Genomic DNA, 10,078 nt, shown 5'->3' with positions numbered 1-10,078 from the left:
CCCCCCCCCCCCCATCTCCATTAACACCAGGCCCCCCTTTGTCAGCAGCCCACGGCTCAGCAAACCGCCAGAGAAAGCAGGTTGTCCCGTACGGCTGGACACGCTGGAGGAGTCACTGAGTGCTTTATTTCCACCCCCGAGAGGCTCCAGCCCTCGGCACGGGAGGGCCCGAGACAGGATTAAGCAGGGAGAGGCCACAAACAAGAGATCGGTGGTTTATTGTTAAACATTTGCCATGAACCGTGGCAGGGAGCAGCTGCGCTGGGCACGGCCAGGTGGCTAACGCCTGCTGGACGGAGGCTCTGGAGGGCACGGTGCACTGGGCGGAGACAACACAAAACCCCTCTTCCAGCTTCAAACGGGAGGCGCAACATCCAACCAGCCAGGGACGAGTGGGAGAGCGAGCGCCTGAGACCCAATAGCTGCTAAGGCACTTAAAGGGCTACAAACCTCCAGAGTTCACTGCCCCCCAGCCCCGCGGCTTTGAGAGAATCGGACAGAATGGAGCAGCTTGGCTGGAGCAGGCTCTCCCCGGGCTCTAGCTGCGAGTGCATCTATGGCTGGAGGCACGTGGACACGTTCAGTGGTGGAATTTCTTGCTCGCGTCGTTGGCGTGATCCAGAAGCAGCTGGCACGGCGTGAACTGGTTTCCGTAGACGGCCTCGTACTTCCGCAGCTTGTCCACCAGCTGCTTGGCTCCGACCGAGTCTGCGTATCTGAAAGGGCCTGCACAGAACACGGGGCTAGTCAGCGGGGGAGACTGGGCGAGAGGGCACCACTCGAGAGCCTGCAGGAGAGCTGTGCCCAGCCCGGGAGACGGGCAAACACGCTGGACTCGAGCCCAGAGGAAATGCCCCTGGATTTCAGGCTGAGCTTTGCTGTGTATGGAGGGCCCCCCCCGAGCAGTGAGCTTGGCTGAGCGGCTGGCTAGGGTTAGGCAAGCCCCTGCATCCCGCGCTGCCCGGCTGACTAAGCAGTTCCAGTGGTGGTGGCGGTGTAATGGACGTAAAAGCTGCTGCCACCGTTACTTTTAGGACAATCTCAGCTGTGCTCAGGGGCCTTTTAACGTTCACAATCAAGGCCAGGGACACTTTCAAGGAGCAAACTGCTGCACATTGGAGCCAAGTGTCCTGCTGTGCTCAGCCGGGACATGGCAGCTGGAAGGGGAGCAGAGACACCGGCTGCCAGCACTTGCCCCCACTGACAGCGAGGGGCTTCGCTGTGCGCAGGGCAGGCCTGGACTCACGCACAGCCACCTCACCGCTGAGCTGCAGGGCCCCCAGGCCAGGGGACGTACCCTAAGATTTAAGGGGCGGGGTAGTGTTTGAACCCCATGAGCCAGGGGAATAGCTAGACTGGGCCATAGGCCGGGCGCCAAGCCCAGCCGTGTGGGGAATTCCATATTAACATCAGCTGCAGGCTCCCCCCCCCAGACACGGCCTGTGGTCAGTTTACGTGACATGACGGGGGTCCCTTGTATCTGCAGCCGTGACTCTGGTTTCGGTAGCCCCCTGCCCAGCCCCGGCCCTGGCATGCTTGGGGAGGTGCAGCGTGATGGCGTTCTAGACAACTGCCCCGCGGCGAGCCACGCTGCCCCACACACCGCCGGGTTTCTCGGAAGACTAGTTCAGTGCTCAAGCCAGGGGCTAGTAGTGCCTGGCTCCTGCCTATGCTATCAACACTCCCCGTGCACAGCTTCACTCTCACGACAGTCCCAGGACTCCGCACACTGGAGGGCGAATGCACACAGGCACTTGTGACTCGGGTCCTGTCCATACTGCAGTCTTGGCTGGCATAGCTATGCCGGCAGAGCCCCCTAGTGGTGACAGCGGAGGAGTTCTCTGGCCAGCAGAGCTACACCACCTCCCTGAAGGACGCTACATGGACAAACACTTCTGTGGGCAGCTGCACCTAGCCAGAGCGTTCTGCCAGCACAGACCCCTGGCTAGGCGGTGATTAGATGCACTTCTAGTCCCCATAGCTGCGTAGCACAGACTAAGCCGTAGGCCAGGACTGCCGCGATACTGCTCTGCCATACCCAAGCGCTCCTAGCGTGGACCCAGCGTTACTGCCAGCACAGCTTAGTCCAGTTCCCTACTCAGTCAGGCAGCTGGGGGAAGCCACTCACCTCCCAGACACGGCGGGAAGCCCAGGCCGAACACAGCCCCCACGTCTCCTTCCACCGGGTTACTCAGGATCCCTTCCTGCAGGCACATGGCCGCCTCGTTCACAAACCGCGTCACCAAGCGCAGCTGGATGTCCTCGTCGGTGCAGCTGGAACAGAGCCACGTTACTCAGACCATGGGCGGGGCAGCCTGGGGCCCAGGCCTCGAGAACCAGCCAAGAGCACGCAGGGGTGGGGGGCAGGGCCAGAGGAAGCCACAGCTGGTGGAGTGGCATTAGGACCTGCCTTCTGACCGGAGGAGGCAGCGAGGACCAGTCTGATACTCAGCCAGGGACCCCCACGATAAGGCAGAGATCTGTCAGGCCTCACACTGGGGCAACTATAGGAGACATGTCAGGCCATGCGACAGATCTGATTTCAGCACGTAGCTGATCCTAGCTGGAGGGGCAGGGGACCATACGGATCCCCACCAAGTCCTGGGGGGACTGTCTCCCGAGGCACAGTACCAGTGTCCATTGTAGTACAACCCCCCCCCCCTCCCGCAGTGGGCATTCCACACGAAGACCCCCAGTGTCTTGTGCTACCAGCAGCTGCCAGTGACCCCCAGCACCCTAGAGGTGAGGGATGGCCAATTAAACTGGAGATCAGCTAGTCTGAGGGACCAGTGCCAGCTCCCGGGGCTGCTCTACTTGGAGGCCCAGCACAGCCCTTGTGACAGTGCCCACAGAGGGTTTGTCAGCAGCAGGCTACAGAAGATGCATCAGTGCTGGGAGAGGCTGGGATGCCCAGAGCCACCCCATGCTGTCCCCCCCCCGCCCCACACACACAACCCTTTTGGGTTCGGACGCCATCTACTTACACCTCGGGCCTGGAGGGCACCTTGAACTGTGCCAAGATCTCATCCATGCTGGAGTTCACGCTCCTGTTCTTCACGCCTTGCTGGTACACGTAGAAACCCTTCCCTGCCTTGCGGCCTGCCAGGAAGGGGGGATGTCAGTCACTGGCTGAGCTGCCCCCAACTGCCACTGATCCCCTGGGTTGCCTGGGCCATACGGACTGCTAACCTGGTACGTGCGTCTCTGCCGGCACAAGCAGCAGGTACCTGTGGGACGAGAGGCTACCCCCACGCTCAAATGGCACCTGGGAGCAGCTTCTTGGCACTGCAGTGAAGGGAGGAGGCTGTCGATCTCAGCCCCCTGGAGACAGGGGAACAGTTCATGTACAGAGGGAAGGGGCAGGTGATCAGAGGAAGGGTGGTCAAGCAGATCTGCTGGGCCTCGCCAAGAAGCAGCCAGCACTGCCAGTCTCCACTGGTCTGAGCCTTGGAGATGCTTTGAGGCAGAGGAGAGGTGGGGTGACTGGCTTCCACAGCTCTCCAGACAGCAGATCCTGCCCAGAGTTTGCATCTCATCAATGCTTAAGAGCAGGGCCCTGCTGGGGACAGGAGACATCCCAAAATTAAGACCCGAGTGACCCAAGTGCAGCCTGTTGGCCAATCGCAGTCCATATCTACAATGCAGCTGTCTTCATCCTTAATACAAAGACGTAGCCCACACAGACTACAGGTCCCAGCATGCAACACTCCCCTGTGGAGCAGTCGGCACATTTGAGGAACAGTGGCCTCTAGTGGCCAGCAGTGGCTTTGTCACAGTTGCATCTCATGCGGCTCTAGGGGGCTGGAGCTGAAGCCCATCCCAGGAGCAGGCGGTCAATAATGGTCTCATCAGGCCACGACTTGGAAGGGCTCAAGCCCCGTCCAGCAGGGAACGCTGCGTCCCAGGGAACAATGGGAACAGCTTCTGTGGGCTCGAGCACAAGTGTGAGGCGGCTGCCGGGAGCCCAGCCCAGGGACCAAGAGGGAGGAGGGGCTGGCACGGAACAGCCCAGCTCAAGCGTTCTGGGGCCACTCACCTAAAAAGCCCTTCTCTACCATGCGTTTGAGCAGCTCCACGTTCCCGCCCCCAAAGCGCTGGCCAAAGGCCTTGCCGAGATCCTCCGCCACGTGCGCAGCCACGTCCACGCCCACTTCGTCGATCAGGGTGGCGGCACCCACGGGAAAGCCGAACCCTGTGGAAAGGGCATCCACTTTCCGGGGGTCAAAGCCTTCCTGCAGGGGGCAGAGAGGGGGAAGCCCTATGAGCACTTGGGCCTGTGGAGATGCAGAGCCCGGCCCCACGTGGGCCCCAGTGACAGTGAAGGCCTAGTCCCTGCTGGTATATCACAGCTTCTGGCCATTGGCTTCAACACCCTGCTAGGGAGCTGGGCAAATGGCTTCAGGAACTGCACAAGCCAAGGAGGTCTGTCAGTAGCTGGGGATGGCCAGCCACAAGGCTGCTCCCAGGCAGAAGATTCCTTCGGTGAGGGGGGAGCCCATGTCCTGGACTCTGCCCCCATTGTGCTAAGGTGCCCGTCCCAGCCCCAAAGAACTTACGGCCCGAGTGTAGGCTCCTAAACCTTCGTAAAGACCTTTGCACTTTTGTTCCACCCAGTGATCTCCAGGCTTTACACAGATGGGCAAGCACCCCCCATTACACCAATGGGGAAACTGAGGCAGAAGATAACCAGCTTGCCAAGGCCTTCTATCAAGGCAGTGCTAGAGATGAGATTAGAACCTGCTACTCTCCCAACTCAAACCCTTGCTCCAGTCAGGAGACATTTTGGCCACTCCTTTCCTCCTGCCCAGGCTGAGGTCTATTCTGCCCCTTGCTGTATAACTCTGCCCTTCACTAGGCTCTTCCAGCCAGTGAGTTCAAAGTGCTTTGCGAGGTCTGCATTAACTCCCAACCCTCCAAGCAGCAGCTGTCCCTCTCGGATAGGTGGGGAAGCGGTTAAGTGACTTGCTCTTTCATGTGCGAAGTTTAACAGCAGACAGCACCACTGGGTCAGGGCTCAGAGGGGACTGCGGGCGGGAAAGTTCCACCACTTCTCTTCCAGGCAAATCCCCGGTTGATGAACTGGGGGAACAGCAGCTTGGGAGTTCCCAAACGTTCTACACAAGTTCAACTACAGCGTGGCACCAACTGAGCTGCCTGGGGGTTCCTGGGTAGGCGACCCCTGCGGCTGGACGCACGTTCAGCCAATAACCCAGCACGCTGGCCAGGCGCAGGGTCATGGAAATGGAGCTCACTCAGATGATCAAGGGTCAAGCTTTGGGTCTGAACTCGATACCCGAGGACAAGATGGCAAGACAGTAATGATGTACCGCTTTCCATCCTTCCCCACTTCCTCTTTAGAACAATCCCACAAGCCGCTCGGCTGGCTGGGATCTGTGGTTTGGTGGGCACATTCTCATCCTTCCAAAACAGACACCGGGGGGGCGGGGGGGGGGGGTGGGAAGAGGAACCACAGAGTCCTATCTTCTACCAGCACTGGGGCTGTAGTGGTCTGCCCAGTCTGGGAGACGGGAGACCCAGTGAGGAGTTTTTCTATATACACCCTTCTAGGACACGGCTGGGCTCTGGGCCAGCCTGACTTTGTAGGCAGAAGCAGGAGAATCTCATCTACTTTAACACTTGGCAGCTTCTCTGTACCCCGGTGCTTTCCAGCAGCACACTTGGTTCCAATACACACCTGGAGAACTCTGACCACTTCGGCCAGCATTGGCCCCAGACATCTGGTGGTGTAGAAACCTGGTCCATCCTGGGAGAGGCAAATGGGACAGCAAGGCAGGTTAGCGTCAGAAGCCCTGCAAGACCAAGGACCCCCTGCCTACTTAAAAACTGCAAGGACTGCTTCCTGAGCTAGATTTCAGAGCCCTAGAATGCAGAGACACTGAATCGCCCAGGATTTCCAGCACTCTATCATCAACTCCTAGAATGGCTTGTTTTGACCTGAGTGGAAGATACAGGAATGTGGGAAGCTCCTCACACGTCTGCTTCCTGCTAAGTTTTTGAAATGTGTGTCATACAATAGTGTCCACAGACCTCTGGAGCTGGCAGAGTCACCGCCCCAGCTCTGCAGCGCTCAGCCGCAGGGTCCGTTCTGTACAAGGTTGCGCTCAGCGAGGTGGAATTCACAGGTCTGTGCCAGGGGCGACTAATAGGAAGGGATGTGACCTCGCACACTAACTGCCCCAGCAGGAGCGGGCAGGGGAAGCAGATTAACACTCACTCAGAGAAAAGGGGGAGTGTTCTCCAGAGACTAATGGTCAAGGCAGAGGATTACCACCAAGTGCAGACCAGTCCGGCTCAGAGTCCCAGCCCCCTACTCTAATGGAAGTGGGAGTGACAAGGCGCAGGGTTTGACAAATGGATCCAACTCTTGCTAGTCCCAGACTTAGCCTACTACCCAGGTCACACCCTAGGAAAGCCACCCCTGTAATTCAGAGGAACAACAGCGGTGTTCGGATTCGAGGGCACGGTCAGTCATTTAGGAATCCCTTAACCGGGGTGGTGCCGGCACACTTCAGCTCTGGCTTCACTGCCCTCTCCCCACAGGTCATGGCACGGTTTCCTCTTCCGTGTGACACTGTCCCTGCACCAGGCTCTACCTCCTCCATGTTAGTCCAGATCTGCTCCCACTTCCCTCAGCCCTACGCCCAGGGATGTGTGTCGTCTTAAGCAGCTAGATCAGGGTAACCTCCCGACAGCAGCAAACCCACCCTGCCTGCAGCTCTTGGGACGAGGAGCGGCAGCGAGATTTTGACCCAGGCACCAGTCCCTGCTCAGGGTCCCACTTTTGGTAGCAGCCTCCAGCAAGGCGTTTGATTCATTTGCAGCCCCCAGCCCTCCAAGAGCAGGAAAAATGGAGCACTCTTCCCCAACCTACCCAGACCTTCATGGCTGCTGCAAAGGGGGCGGCTGGAGGGTGGACCCCTCCTGTACTCTAGTTCACCCCAGCCTCCACATTTGGGTTCTCTGCACTAGTGAACAGCTCCAGTGCATTTCAGGCCTGCTGCTTTAATACCAGCCTAGTCCAATTCCTGAGCGCCTCAACCTTTAGTAGTGGAGAAACTCAAACCCCTCCCCCACCTAGCAAGTCCAAAAGACTTTCACACTCCTGTTTAACCTCTTGGTTCATCCAGCTGCCATCTTGGGCACTGTCAGCGGTTTCAGGACATGCCAGGATCTCGAGCAAGAGTACTTTACCTTGACTACAATGATGATCTTGCCTTGCTTGAGTCCGACAGCTACAGCGGAGGCAGCTGTGTCCTGGGAGGTCTTGTCCGTGGTGATAATTTCTAGCAGCTGCATCTTGTCCACTGGGGAGAAGTAGTGCATGCCGATCACCTGCCGGGAAGGGCGTAAGGGCTTAGCATACAGAAAATAAGGCAGAGACCGGGCTTTTCAGCTCTTTGGACACAGCTCGACGGGGAAATCACAAGCAGGTCCGTACTAGGGAACTGAACCATTTCAAGGCTTAACAATGTAGCTAAGGGCTTAATTCGACCCTATTTTTTTCCTGCAGGTGGTCAGCTGGCTTGTGTCAACTACCTCCGTATGTCCATACAACCGTCCTCCAACCACTGCAGGTCAGCTACGCTCAGAGGTTCCCAGGTACCTCTCAGGAGCGGACTGGTGGTGTGAATGGGCTGACTCACTGCATTTGGGGAGGAGACAGAACCTTTTCCAAAGGCTGAGTGAGTTCATGTGAAGACCCAAGTTGAAAAATGCTACGAATGTAGAGCCAGGAAGATGAAGTAATCACTCCATCAGCCCACCATGATAGTGAACGTAATGTAACCAGTGACAAACTCCTGTTGGATTCAATGTGTCCTGCTGACTGAGGGTAGCTGTGTGAGACCAGCCACACAGTAACTATGCTGCTTCCAGATGTGCGTGCGCTGATCCAATCGCCCAACGTCACCAATGTGTTTCCTACCTACCACCCCAGGTCTAAAACGGTGCCAGCTGCGCCAGGGCAGGCAGAAGGGTTTGAGACATGTGATCAGGGCTAGTACAGGAACATGGTGGCCACCAAGGCCAAACTTTTCAGAAGTAGCCACTGACCTTGGTGCCCATCTCAACACTCCCCAGGAAGGATTTTTCAGACGTGTTGAGCACTTACAACCACCACCCCTGGACAGCGAGGTGGGGCTGGATTCATCCAGTTCTCTGGAGGCGCTGCAACCCTGTTGCCCACAGATCCCAGCGAAGGAACCGGGAACAGGCTGTATAATGCTCTGTAGAGGCTTTTCTGGAAGTTTGGTTTTTATAGTGGTTTTCAGGTGTGCAGTTTTCCATAGGGATACAGACTAGTTTTAGACAGAAGCTTTCAGTTGCTACTAAAATCTTAGAGGGAAGGATAGCTCAGTGGTGCCTGCTAAACCCAGGGTTGTGAGTTCAATCCTTGAGGGGCCATTTAGGGATCTGGGGCAAAAATCTGTCTGGGGATTGGTCCTGCTTTGAGCAGCGGGTTGGACTAGATACCTCCTGAGATCCCTTCCAACCCTGATATTCTATAATTTGAAGTGGTGGCCTGGAAGCAGAGTTGTATTTGTTTGTTACACCAAGGATAGGGTCCCTACTTTGGTTGAAAGTTCTAGGAAACTTAACAGGAGGGAAAAATCTCAGCCTTTGAGCTGTCAGAATGGAGATGTTCTTTTGTAATCTTAACTTCAGTGGCCAAGTACTGACCAAAATATCACTTCAAAAGGTACATTTTCATTCTCGCACAGGAATCAAGCTTGGCTTTTTTTAAGCTAATATACAACTCCCTAACAAGCCAGGGTTTGAAAGAAAAAGGACATCAGCGTTTCGCACAGTCTGGAGGCAGCAGGTTAGTGGATTGAACATGGCGCTTGGAAGCAGGAATCTTTATCCTCTGAACATAAGAGCAGCCATACTGGGTCAGATCAATGGTCCATCTAGTCTTCAGACAGTGGCTGTTGCCAGATGCTTCAGCGGGAATGAACTGATCAGGGCAATTATCAAGCAATCCAGCTCCTTTTGTCCAGTCCTCATGTCTGGCAGTCAGAGGCTTACGGACACCCGGAGCATGGGGTTGTGTCCCTGACCAACTTGGCTAATAGCTGGGGCCCTACCAAAACCATGGCTATGAAAAATGCATCATGAACCGTGAAATCTGGTATCCTCCCTGTGAAATCTGGTCTTTTGTGTGCTTTTACCGTATACTATACAGATTTCACGGAGGAAAACCAGCGTTTCTCCAAATGGGCATCCTGACCCAAAGGGGGGTTGCAAGGTTATTTTAGGGGGGTCGTGGTATTGCCACCCTTACTTCTGCGCTGCCTTCAGAGCTGGGCAGCTGGAGAGTGGCAGCTGCTGACTGAGGGCCCAGCTCTGAAGGCAGCAGCAGCACAGAAGTAAGGGTGGCAATACCATACCTGCCGTCCTTACTTCTGCGCTGCTGCTGGTGGCGGCTCTGCCTTCAGAGCTGGCTACCGGCCAGCAGTTGCCACTCTCCAGCTGCTCAGCTCCGAAGGCAGCAGCAGCACAGATGTAAGGGTAGCAGTACTGCAACGCCCCCCCCTACAATAACCTCGCAACCCCCTGCACAACTCCTTTTTGGGTCAGGGCCCTACAATTGCCACAGCGTGAAATTTCAGATTTAAATAGCTGAAATCGTGAAATTTACGATTTTTAAAATCCTATGACTGTGAAATTGACCAAAACGGACCGTGAATTTAATAGCCATTGATGGACCTATCCTCTCTACTCTAATCTCAGCTCAGCCATTGGGCAAGTCACACGACCTCTCTGCTACCTTCCCCTCTGTAAAGCAAGGCTATGTACATACCTACCATCTCACTGGGGGAGACGGGTGAAGGGACTAATGTCTGTTCACTGCTTTGGAAATGGAAAAAACACGACAGCAGTGGTTATAAAGAACCACCAGATGCTGAGTGAATTCCCTGTGCTGTAGACTGTGTTTTCTGTAGTTGCTACAGTGATGATCTGAATTTAAGTGCAAATCGGTTCCTTTCCAGACACTAATTAGAGGTAAGTGCAACCCTCCCACAGGAACATCGTTTAAGTTTAGCTAATTCAGTTC

At 56.0% G+C, this 10,078-nt stretch overlaps 1 protein-coding gene across 2 annotated transcripts in view; it reads right to left on the bottom strand.

The window, feature by feature from the left end:
- Positions 1-199: 199 nt before the first annotated feature.
- The window catches only part of HADHA (hydroxyacyl-CoA dehydrogenase trifunctional multienzyme complex subunit alpha), a 35,523-nt gene continuing 25,644 nt past the window's right edge, over positions 200-10,078 (bottom strand). For both annotated transcript variants that reach the window (XM_026658919.1, XM_026658921.1), the window contains 6 exons: positions 7,213-7,353; positions 5,696-5,764; positions 4,037-4,232; positions 2,985-3,099; positions 2,129-2,274; positions 200-726 (listed from right to left, as the gene is read on the bottom strand). In XM_026658919.1, coding sequence (XP_026514704.1) covers positions 581-726; positions 2,129-2,274; positions 2,985-3,099; positions 4,037-4,232; positions 5,696-5,764; positions 7,213-7,353 — 813 coding nt within the window. In that variant the 3' untranslated portion in view covers positions 200-580. The remainder of the gene's footprint in view (positions 727-2,128; positions 2,275-2,984; positions 3,100-4,036; positions 4,233-5,695; positions 5,765-7,212; positions 7,354-10,078) is intronic.

This window comes from Terrapene carolina, unplaced genomic scaffold (genome assembly GCF_002925995.2).
Source record: "Terrapene carolina triunguis isolate 2854851 unplaced genomic scaffold, T_m_triunguis-2.0 Scaffold523, whole genome shotgun sequence".
NCBI classification, from domain to species: domain Eukaryota; kingdom Metazoa; phylum Chordata; order Testudines; family Emydidae; genus Terrapene; species Terrapene triunguis.
Note: the sequence above shows the minus strand (reverse complement) of the source record. Positions and strands in the feature narration are given on the sequence as shown.